The 12758-nt window shown below is 34.3% G+C and overlaps 1 protein-coding gene across 1 annotated transcript in view; it reads left to right on the top strand.

The window, feature by feature from the left end:
- The window catches only part of LOC149565984 (peroxidase P7-like), a 29208-nt gene extending 19255 nt beyond the window's left edge, over nt 1–9953 (top strand). Inside the window, exons 3-9 of the mRNA XM_089816420.1 lie at nt 7905–8007; nt 8149–8216; nt 8402–8468; nt 8581–8794; nt 8888–9079; nt 9300–9465; nt 9562–9953. Coding sequence (XP_089672546.1) covers nt 7905–8007; nt 8149–8216; nt 8402–8468; nt 8581–8794; nt 8888–9079; nt 9300–9465; nt 9562–9953 — 1202 coding nt within the window. The remainder of the gene's footprint in view (nt 1–7904; nt 8008–8148; nt 8217–8401; nt 8469–8580; nt 8795–8887; nt 9080–9299; nt 9466–9561) is intronic.
- The last annotated feature ends 2805 nt before the right edge of the window (nt 9954–12758 follow it).

The raw sequence follows: 12758 nt of genomic DNA, 5'->3' as shown, positions 1-12758 counted from the left end.
CATATATACCTAAATGCAATAAACAATATATTAATAAAAGAACTGATAAAAGTTACATAACCCAAGGGACACATCTACTCTCTTCACATCCTCCCATAGTTGAGTCAACGATATTTATGAGGACTGAAAAGGACTGAGGAGGAGGGGATTTTAAAATTTGAGAGAAGAAACAAGTGTGGAATGAGGAGCATAGTATTTGAATATTCAGTTCACAATAAAAGGCATGGAATGAGCATTGCTGAGAATTTCACCCAAATTAGATCACTGAATCACATTTGACTGAAGTACATCTAGACAAGGAGTTACAAGCATTCATGTCAGTTTAACAGCAAAATCAGTATGAAGAACATCAACATTAAATATTCCACTTGCAAATACAGACGTGGAATGAGGACCAAAGATAAAATCACATCGAGCAAAAATATTAAAGATCCAAAATTAAGTCTCACATCATCACTACTAAAGCAGGATGTGGGCTGAAGGGAGATGTATACGGTTTGGTGAATGAAGCTGATACAAATGCAAAGATTAAAACATACTTATAAAGTACAAAACATATAATATGGAAGTCACAATGATTTTTGGTAGAAATTAAAAGGGGTCAACTTGATAGGAAGACCGATATGAAGAGAGTATTAAGTTGGTAAGTGGATTTATCAATAAAGTAAGGGGCATAAATTTATTAATAAGAAAGTAGTACAAGTCGAAATATAATTAGAAGAGAACTAATTTCAAGTATGCTTTGTCTTATACAAAGTTATTATTTATATATATAACTCAACAATTTGGATAGTCTTGAAAATAAATACAAATTCTATATATTTCCAAGGGTAGAACAAATATTTGCAGTCATTCATAAGACTTTAAATTGGAAACTAAGAGTGATTTAAAGGTAATCGAAAATAGGACATTACACACATCCTCCCCCACTAGGCATGAACCTCCTCCTGGAGTTCATCCTAAAGGTGTGGGCATCCCATCGAACTTGATCTAATTCTCTATTCCATACTGTGATGTTCTATCGAGCTCAAATGAGAATGGTTTTTAATGTTAGCTACTTTTATGACTCCACCTATGCCCTCAATAGTTGTGGTGTAGTGCTCTACTTGGTTTTTATCAACTACTACAAGTACTCCATGGGGCGTATGCATATTTCTCATTGTGACCCCACAATGGCTACCTATTGTCGAGCATTGTGGGCACTCTCTTACTATATGACCCATACTAGCACAAGTATAACATAACCCATGAGTCTAAATTTTAATTCCCTATGGCCTAGACTGTTGCTTACCTCTAAGCCTACTAGATTCCCTAAGTCCACCCCTAAAGAACTGTTGAATCCTAACTAGGTTTTCATATGAGACTCATGTCCTCTAATCTCACTTACAACCTTGTGACTACCATTGTTTGCACTTAGAGCCCTAGTAAAGTCCTTGCTCTAGTTGTAAAGCTATGGGTGGTAATCTTTGTTGTACTATCGTAATGAGGTTTTGAATGACACTAAGAAGGTCTTGGTTAAGATTATTAGGTTGCTCTCATAGAGGTGTTTGAATCTCTTTCTCTTCCTCAATTTTTCTACATGTGTAGCTTTAGAGCCTCTAACACTTTGTTGACCATTATAGATAACAATGGGCATCCTACACAAGATAAAAGTTGCACAAGTTGAAATGTAATGGGTTAGGCTCCTATTGTTGAAACTAAGCTTTGATACTAGAAATGTCATGCCCAAATTTCACAAGCCAAAACACAACCAACAATTACTTTTGTCAAAAGGTGAACTATATATAATCACACATATATCTATATATGTTACGAATACACTACCAAAGGTCATAGAGTGTTTGAAATATAGCAACTCATTTTTATTTAGTACATTAAGATATTACTTATTCAATCATTGAGATGATGGTAATGCTTAAAAACATTTAGAAACATTAATACTTCAACCAAGTCTTAGGTACCATGGTTAGCGTAATAGTATTCTTGGATAAAGTTTAGGGATAAATAATTGATGTCAGTGTAGGAGGATTCATTACTTTACCATAAAGCATAGCTAAATTTTCTTTTTGAAAGGTAAATAGGTTAATTCACACAATCCAATTTGCAATTAGGGTGAATGGGTCAGAAGGCTAACAAGATACACCTACTCATGGTCATGTCGATTTATCATTTTAGGTTCAACTCTCAACACTTCAAAACAATATTCAAGTTAATAGTGATACCTTAATGGTTAGATTCTAATGAATAAAATTATCCCAAGTGATAAACCTAAACCCTATTGTTACTTATTATATACTAAGTTCATTAGCTATAGTTTGTAGGGTGGATGAATTATAATGATGTAAAACATATATATATATATATATATATATATATATATATATATATATAAAGTTTAAAATGCTTCTTAACGTATTTATACTAACTATAAAATGAAATAATTATAATAAAGAAATAATAAGAAGAACATTCTATAAACCCAAAAGTAATGTCATTATTACTAATTATTCAGTTTACCAAAACACATTTTCAAAATCATAACTTCATAACCATATTTAATTACAAATTACATCTACCTAATGAAAAATAATTACTACTAATCTCTACTAAACATTTAAACAAACTTATACTATCCTAATTACTAATGATCTTTTTTAAATATTAAATCCTACTAACTAATTACCTAAATCACAACATACTATTCTAATTACTAATCATCTTTTGTTAATATTGAATCCTACTAACTAACTACCTTAGTCACAACATACTATTTTACCTACCCAATCCAACTTTCCACTATCCCTAAACCCATGTGACCCCTGTCCCATCTTAATCTAGCAAATTCCTTAATACATCACTCATTTCCCTCTTCCACCAAAATGGGTACTTTCCCCAAACTTAACACCATGTAGGCCCAAGTGAGGAATTGTGAGGGACTATCTTGGGACTAGAGTGGGAGTGTGGCACATTGGGAAGTGGTTGGGACCACCTCCCTCCCTCCTAGATGCACTTGCACATGGAGTTGGCACCACTCAAAACAAATTAATTAAAGATTTTACCTCCCATGTAATGTTATTATTATTTTTTTATTTTTTTTTTATTTTACTATATATTTTCTTTCATGATATGAAGGGTGTTCTTCCTGCTCATGGGCTGCAGTCAAAGGGTTTTTTACTTTATCATACTTTGATGTGAGTTAGACATGGCTTAAATCCCTAAGTAGTTACTTGGGTTGATTTATTATAATATTTTTTTTTTCCTTAGATAGGAGTTGTTATTTTATTCATACTCAACAAAGAATATCCTAGCCATATTCTCTCTGAATAAAAAGATTAGTTTGTAATAGGCATAAAATTATTGTCCCATTCTCATACAAATTCTAGAGAAGAGAATGTGTGTCTACAACATACTTTCTCATATGGGTTTTCGGCTATGTCTTATTTTGAAGTTAATTTCATCCATTACTATTAGGAAACTAAGAGGATTTCTTTGGTGTTAAGTTGATGTTATTCTTTGCATCCATATAGTCTAGTGATCTAATGGTATTAAATAACTCAAATTTTAATGCTCTAATATACAAGATTTAACTTAAATATTTCTAAGGGAAGGATAGAATCATATATGGAATTACTTCTTATTAAAAACATAATGAATCACTTTCCATCCATACACATGAGCAGGTGCAATCCTAAAATATTTTATTCTCATAACATGAAACTTTACAATAATCTTACTCTTTCTAGCTTGAATAAATATTACATTAAACTGTCATTTACATGAATATTTCACAAGGTTTACTTGAATACATAAATCTACATATGCATAAAAGATCTTAATCACCTATGAATTCTAAAATGGGGATATTCTTTTACATGAACTATTTCTTTCCTTCCTATACAGAAATAAAAAGTGTTACAATATTTCTCTCACATTGTCAACTATATGTATAACATCAATCATATTTTACATATTCACAATGGTATACACTGTGGGATAAATTCCCCTCACAGTTTAGTGAAGATTGAAAAAGTGGAAATTTGGCTATCATGACATATTACAAAATGACATGAAAGAAGATGATATCTTCACAACACTTTATTCTTCAACAATTTCAAGGGAGAAACCCTAATCTCTTCATAGGATTCATGGTCACAAAACCTAAAAAACAACATAAAACTAGGAACAATGGAGGCTCACCTCCCATCCCAGGCCTCCAAAGTGGCCACCCACCAAGCTAGGGAAACAAGATCCAAATGGGATACAATCAAGCAACTTTTAATGCATGCAACACCACAACACAACACATCACAATCCCTCCCATGGCTTCAACAATGATTCACCATTGTAATCATGAAAGCATTGGGTGAAGGTGGGTTTTTCAAGTAGGATACTTTCCATATCAAATAATATCTACAAAATAAATTTCATGCCCTTTTTGGGCTTTCACTAATTAGCAAATTCCATGCCTTTTCAAGGCTTTCACAACCATCCTCCAAACACACTAGCATCAGCTAAAGCTCCCTCATAGCCTATACTCCATAAAATTCCTCATCTCCACCATGCTTCCCTTATCACCCTCAAGTAAGATATGAATGATTATGAGATATAATGGAGCCCATACTCCAAGGTTCTCAACTACATTGTCAAGCCCAACTAACCCCTTCACCCTAGACTTCTCTTCCCTTCACAAAGGGTGAGTGAAGTCCTCATACCCATGAACAATCAACACTAAAAAACAAGAAAAAAAGTAGAAATCCAAAGAAATTAATTGCAACACAAATTTACAAGCACTCCAACACAACACAAAACATGATTTCACAATAACGATACATGCTTGCAACACCATTATGCAAATGCAAAAGATGGTCATGGCTTGGGCACCAACCTTGGTCCAAGCAAAAGGAAAAGATAGTTGATGAAGAGATTTCTTCTCCTTAGCCTCCTTTTCAATACCCTAATTGTCTCTAAACCTAGAGAGTGGGTGAACAACCCACTAGTTTGTCCAAGTCTCCCTAAAAAGGCTCTCGCACTATCTATTTTGGAAAAAAATCAAGCCATTATCTCGCACAATATTTTCCCTTCCAGTTTGCTATTTTTGACTTAGTGGAAACATGGGGGAGAACTCATGGGACAACTCAATTTTCGAATTGATGAAAGAATGCATTGGTTAAGGGCCCCCCTAGGCGAGCTAACCACTCAAATGGTCAAATCTAGGTCCCTAGCATGTTATGCTAGTATATGGGTGGCTTATTTCCACAAAAAAGATAATTTGAGACCCTTTAAAATCCCTTTCATGTCTTAATTCAAATTTCCCCTTGATGGTGACTCATCCTATCCCTTATCAAGTGGGTTTACTTAATATTAATCTAAGCTAATTAGTTTAAAAGTTAAATGCCACCATAACCAAAAACCCTAGGTGACATGTCATTAACACACAACAACTACAAGTGTCAAGTGACACATTAAAACATATTACACATCACTATGGCATGTCCCTAATGCATTCTTGAGATTAAATTTACCATATACATTCAAGCTTACATTTATGAAATAAAACACTTCACAAGGAGGCTTGTGAATTTTCCAAAGATTCACCTTGGCTATACTCCATTCACGTGAGTTTGGACTTGTTTCCCAGATAAATTTCCATAGTTCCACTTCCTACACACTAAACTCGAGCATCACTAGTCTAAAGACAAGTCATATAAAATACATATTATAAATGCATAGAAATCCCAATGTTGTGAAATCCTCATTAACATAATCTAGTTAAATTTCCTTTCTTAGTCATTTCAAACAAAGCATTCAAAACTTTAAAATATCAAAATTTGCATACCAACATTAAACTTTACTTAACATGGCCAAATTAATATTCTAAATAAATTCATAATCTCTTTTCTATCATAGTAATGAAATATTGAATCCACAACTATTGAGTCCCTAGATATGTGAATTAGGCCCTGATGTATATGATCATGTATCCTTTAACTCTAATTTCCACTTTAACATTACAAGCATTTTTACAATTTAGTTTCTATCAAAGCAATTGCAAAAGATTAGAACATGAATGAAATCATTAAATATATCATTTAGGTCTTAATGTGTAGACATAAGTGCATATCATCAAAATATAGATATTAAAATAGCATAATCCTGTAGTCTTGAAAGCATATCAAAACATCAAATTATAAGTATCATAATGCAAATATGTCATCTATACTATGATAGATTGGGTAAGGTCTCATAATTATGCCAATAATCTCCTTGTGATATACATAATCATTGTTTATCATGATGACATTACATATGTTATCATACAGAAAAACACATATCATCAATAAAACAAATAAATAGTTTTTCCTAGTGCCAATCAAACCTCTATTTCTAACATTGAGTAGGAATGCTCATTTTATCTTCCCCTTCTTTAATATGAAATATTTTGTCTTTTATTACACACTGCTCTTTCAGGTAGATGTCATGGAAAAAGGATGCAGGTTCCTTTTAAGTTGTTAATCCTTTAAGCTAAGATATTGGTATATACTTTTGTTTAAAGATATCTTCTCCTTGATGGAAATAGGTATCCTTGATTGTCTTCTTTATTATGTGTATATATAAATATCCATTATAACAACTTAGTGAAGCATTTTAATATATATATTTTTCAAAATTAATTTATAGTGTTAGGCATTGAATATGTCAATATTGATTTCTTTGATGCTAGTGAAATTGTTTCATGTTAAATAAACCATTATAGGAGAATGTATACAAGGGGATATTGCTTAGATTATATCGAAATATGAAAATACACTAGTTTTATTAGAATAGCATAAAAAATGACCCATATCTTCTATAAATCTTTCATAAAGAAAAACTATGCGAAGCTTACCTAGAATGAGACTAACCAAAAATAAAGAAGAAAAGAGTTAGAGAAAAATAACTTTAAAATGGTAAATGCAAAGACAACTAATGAGCAATAAACAAAACACTAATTATTGGCAAGGGAATTTGATTACTTTGATTTTTTCACTCCTTCTACATAGTATCTTATTTCTCATCAAAGAAAGATATGTTTCATATTGAAATTGAAAATAGATGCATTGAATTGAGTTGGTAACTTAGTGAATCCATTCAAATACCTCTATTTTTTGTAACATTAGTGCAAGAGGCCCTACTAGGATCCATATAGATAAGTTCCCTTATTTTTCATTCCCATTCTCATTCTTCTTCCATATCATGCTATAAAACCAAAATATTGAGAGTTGTGTAGTTTACCAAGTCCCTATAATTATCTATCAACTCTTAAATTTTGTTAATGAAGACCATCTTTTTTTAATTACTCTGACTTTCAATTGGCTGTACTTGACCTATTTCTTGACAATTTGAAAACCCTCTAAAAACCTTGTATGCTACCAAATTATTTTCATTTATTCTAGATTTCCCAAAATGCTGTTATCTATTTCTTCATTCAACCATTCTTTGATCTCTCTTAGAAACCTACCTTCTCTACCACCTATTTTGGATTTCCCATAGTGAATTTAGGCCATTTGAAGCTTAGAAAGATTCATATAGATGTTGAGGCCATGTGAAATCCTTCAAAAAAATTTATAACTTAATGTAGTGAAAAACTATATTTATTTTAATTTAAAAACTGGTACTGCTTTGATTCAATGATCTCCTTTATAAGAAGAGAAAGAGAAAGGGGTTGATGAGTGATATTTAGATTAGAAAAACTAAGTTGCACCGTAAACGGTACCTACCCCCTCCAGTTCCTTTTCCCATCCAGTCCGAAAACAAGTAGAGGTTACACTTTACCGAGGGTTTTCCCATGAGTGGTGACTAACAACTTTCACTGCCATTTTCATCAGTTTTATCTGTAAGTATTGCATTTCCTCAATAAATATTAGAGTCTATTAAACGAGACCTCACGCCACAAATATCTCATCCGTTTGGATGCAGCAAGAAATCTGGTCCCAATATAGATATGGGAAATATGTCTGACACGGCGAGGTGAACATGATGGGATGTGGAGCATTGTTTAACAATTAATTACTTAGTTTAATTGGACATGACTTAATTACAGAGTCCATGTTTTTAAATTTAAACGAGCTCTAATAAAGTTACTCCTGTACAATGACATATCAAAAGCAGACTTACGAGTAGTGCGACTTCGAATAAGGAACGTGAACTACGGAAAGTTGTTTTGACATCATCTTCTTGTACATTGTTGAAAGAAATAAAAATAACAAGATGTTGCATTCAGTGGGGCCAACTGCAAATGCTTATCTAAGCTTTCCACAAATTTCCTTCCCGTCATCTTGATCACTATAATCGTTGAGCGTCATTGTCAAAGCTTAAAATACCATCTGACCGAATAATTTTCAATTACTTACTCAAATTCCAGTTGTTCTCCATCCAACTCAACGCGTAAAACCTAGTCGTTTCCGAGAAGATACATATCGTCTGCCCCAGTCTCTACTACTATATATAGAGCAAAGCACTTGTCCCTTTGACAACAAATGTGTTTGAAATCAGTTTATTGCGGAAAGCTTTTAATTGAATCTCTTGTTTAACAACATCTTCTTTGTCGACAGGAACAATGGGGACTGTTCTGTGCATTATTTTGGTGTTGTGTTCGACTGTTGTTGTCTATGGGCAACTTAGTTCATCATTTTATGCCACTTCATGTCCGCAGGTAGAGACTGTAGTCTTAGCTGAAGTGAAGAAGGCAGTCGCAAGAGAAGGGCGCATGGGTTCTTCGTTGCTCCGCCTTCACTTTCACGCCTGTTTCGTTAACGTAACATTCTCAACCCTAATACATAATCAATCTTCTTTCTTCTTTTCTTTTTAGGGTTTATTTTAGCATATCAAAGATCATGAAGTTTTACAGGGATGTGATGCGTCCATTCTGTTGGATGACACCGCAAATTTCACTGGAGAGAAGAATTCGTTTTCAAATGCCAACTCAACGAGAGGTTTCGAAGTCATAGATAACATAAAGACCCAGTTAGAGTCAGTCTGCAGCGGAGTGGCGTCCTGTGCTGATATATTGACACTAGCTGCTCGGGAATCGGTTGTCCAGGTATACTCTTTTTCCCTTATTTTCAACTTTCGGTGATCTTGACGAGGAATGGCTTGAATATCATATATTAAGACTTGAGTGTTAAATAGCTAAAATTGTCTTAGTTTTTGCTAGCTCCTTAATATATGATGTTTAAGAATGATCCTTGATGCTACATATCAACAAATATATTGAATCATACTCTGCAATTGTTTAAATTGCTTGTTCGTAAAACTTGTAGCTTGGATGTCCGTGGTGGAGTGTGGTACTGGGTAGGAGAGACTCCCGGACTGCCAACAAAAGCGATGCAGATAGAAATATTCCAAATCCATTTTCAAGCCTTCCTAATCTCATCTCAGCATTCCAAGCAAAGGGACTCTCTCTTAGGGACATGGTTGCCCTTTCAGGTAACCTATACGAAAGTGTACTTTTATCTTTCACTGAACAACTTTTAGGAAGTAATAATGGGGGCTAATTTTCCAAATTTCCTTGGTTTTGATCAGGCGCTCATACAATTGGTCAAGCTCGATGTTCCCTTTTCCGAGATCGCATATACAGTGAAAGCAATATCAATGCCGGATTCGCAACATTTCGCAGGGCAAACTGCCCGAGCAACAGCGGCAGTGCAGACAGCAATTTGTCTCCATTGGACGTGGACACACCAAATTCCTTTGACAACAACTACTACAAAGTTCTCGAAACACAGAGAGGTCTTTTGCACTCTGATCAGGTTCTGTTTGATGGCGGATCCGCCGATGCTCTTGTTACTACATACAGTGTCAACCAGTCGGCCTTCTTTCAAGATTTTGTGACGGCAATGGTGAATATGAGAAACATGGAGCCTCTTACTGGGAGCAGCGGAGAGACTCGCAAAAATTGTAGGGTCAGAAATTAATTGCAGCACTCTTTATTTGTTTGACAACTTCGTACATTAAATGGTCCTGTACTGAAGCAGACAGAGGTCCCTAATTACAAATATAAAGTGATTTCATTTTCTTTTATCACTTCTTATGGCTGATCGCGTTCAATGAGATTATTAGTCATTATCGTGTCTCTACTACTGGAGACATGTGAGAATCATTTAAGAATATTCAATAGTGGATATAATCTAACAAAAGCTCTTGGGAGAGCTTGAGTCCCTGCCTCTGGATTATTGGTAATTTATATGTAAAATGATGTCTAAATCTATGTGATCTCATTTATATGTAAAATGATGTCTAAATCATTTAATTAATTTGTATGTGATCTCTTGACTAATGGAAGTTTTGGTTGCAAAAATATAGAAAATTCTCTATCAAAATAAACTTAAAATTTAATGAACTCGTTATTAAGATATAGATTCTATAGATATATGTGTGTATTTTTAGTCTTTAATTACTAAAAATACAAATACAAATTAATAGTGTATAGGTTCTAAAGTTTTGACTATTAGCCTTTCAATTTTAGTCACTATGAGATCGTTCTCGAAAATCCAATGACAGACTTCAATCTACAGTTGAACCTGCCCCTTAGTTTTCCTTAAAAAGGCCTCTTTGCATGCCGAGGACTTCATTATTGTTATCAAATCCACCAACAGCGACTTCTCTCATGGCGTACATGACGGATTCCCTATTGAGCTTCACTGTAGGGGACACGTCGTGAATGAGGCCCAATCCAAGGCTGCCATTTTCTATGCCCTGGATTACAACGTTTGAGGGACTCCTCTCTCTGCATCTTTAGATTCTGGCAAAATTTTCTTATGAACATCTTCATCGACTGATCAACATCTTTTTATTTGTTGGCTATCAAATTGAAATTGAGATTAGAATTTTCAATCTTTGTCATTTTTCTGGCATTATCAGGAGGAGGAGGAGGGGAAACTACTGTTGCTGCAACGAGTGAATTGAGTCTTCCAAGATGTAGATTTTGGCGAAAGCTACGTATGAACCGTTGAGCCTCCTCATCAACATTACCATCTACTGAAGAATGTGTTGACATTGGCTCTGACATTTATCGCCTCTTTAATGTTCTCAATGGACATTAATGAAAATGTGTTTGGATTTTTAAAGAAGAAATCTGAGGAGGAGAAACTTTTATGTAAATTAAATTACTCCCGAGATCGAAAATGGGGCTCTAATTAAAGGACTAGCATCACTCATAATATTTCCACTCAATAAAGAGTAGAGACTTACCTGAAACATCCTCTTTAAAGTTTGTGGAATTGCCCAAAACTTTAATAAAATTTCACTTTTCAGGGATCAATTTCAAATTCACCTGTGGGTTGGCAAAGTTATTGTGGTAGGGGTGAGAAAGAGAGAAAGTCTCACATTGGCGATGGCCATGGAAATCCATCCCCGCTATTGCTTGAGAGTGGTAGTTTAGGAAAATTCAACAACCTCCTTGAAAATCCACTCTACCTGCTCCGCTAGAGCCCTCAGCAACACAATCATGAACTCCATCGCCATCCCTAAATCTCGGCAGATTTACTGGCTGCAGAAGTTTCCATTGATGAAGGAATGGGAAGTAGCTCTTCAACATACTAGAAGAGTTTAGAAATAAATTTTGTGATCGCTCGGTGATAGATGTGGGAAACGTCTATACAGCCACGAAAATGCACTTCCTTACGAAGGAGAGGACTTAGAATTTTTTTATAAAAGTTTTAAAAAGCAATGTAAAGGAAGTGCATTTTCATGGCTATATAGCTACGGGCATAGATGTGTTGAGCCACGTCTGCACATGCTTCACCTGCTCTACTTCCATTCTCCCAATAAACTATGCCATGTGTGCTATACATAAATTATGCAACACTGACAGGCTAATAAATTCCTGACAATGATATTTATTACATCCTTATCCCTAGATTTTTTGAACATTTTCCATTTGGAAAAAAAGATTTTTATGCCTAGGAAAATGGCCCTCAACCAATAGGAACAAATAATTTTTGTTCTAATAAATAAATTTTAAAAATATTCAGTTCAGAACTTTAGAAAATGATGATTGTGCACTGAAAAAAGAAATAGGAGTGGGGGTAAATGAAAACATTAGTTCCCTACCTTATATAAGGCAGGGACTAATAAAAATGTTATGCATGACTTTTCTAATTTTCATTGTCAATAATGTTTTAGAGGTCTAATGGTAAATTGTGGGTGGTAAAAAATTAAAATAATAATTAAATAAATCATATGACAAAAAAAGTTATAAATTACTTGTGTAGATATCTTGAAAATGACATTTTTACATATGTTGAATGACATGTTGATGTAACACCCCAACCTTTCTTCCAAACCCCAAGCTCCCTCTCAGGGCTACCTTAGGTCATTCACTAGACCCACAAGGGCTTCTTCACACCCTATAATTACTAGGACCTTGCTCAAGAGATCCTAATCCTTCAGTTGGGGGTACACCAACAAAGTAACATCAAATTTCTTACTAGCCGGCTCCAGTCCGCTATTAACCCTCAAGTCCATCTATAGCTCCAAGGGTACCAGTTCTTCATCTAGGGTTTTTTTAGACTCCTCCTAACATCCATGACCCTAAACAATCCTGATTTCATAGGCGCATTCAATCTACTAGGGAAGATACACCAAATTGCTCCAAAAAGGCTACTAGGAATTAGCCCTCCTAAATAGCTGAAAACAAGATTTCTTGAAAAACTTCTTAACAACCCTACAAAAAAATTATATTTTTGGATACCCTTTTTATATTACTTCAAGATTCTATA

Source organism: Cupressus sempervirens, chromosome 3 (genome assembly GCF_028749045.1).
Source record: "Cupressus sempervirens isolate cs-2001-9-10 chromosome 3, ASM2874904v1, whole genome shotgun sequence".
Taxonomy (NCBI): domain Eukaryota; kingdom Viridiplantae; phylum Streptophyta; class Pinopsida; order Cupressales; family Cupressaceae; genus Cupressus; species Cupressus sempervirens.
Note: the sequence above shows the minus strand (reverse complement) of the source record. Positions and strands in the feature narration are given on the sequence as shown.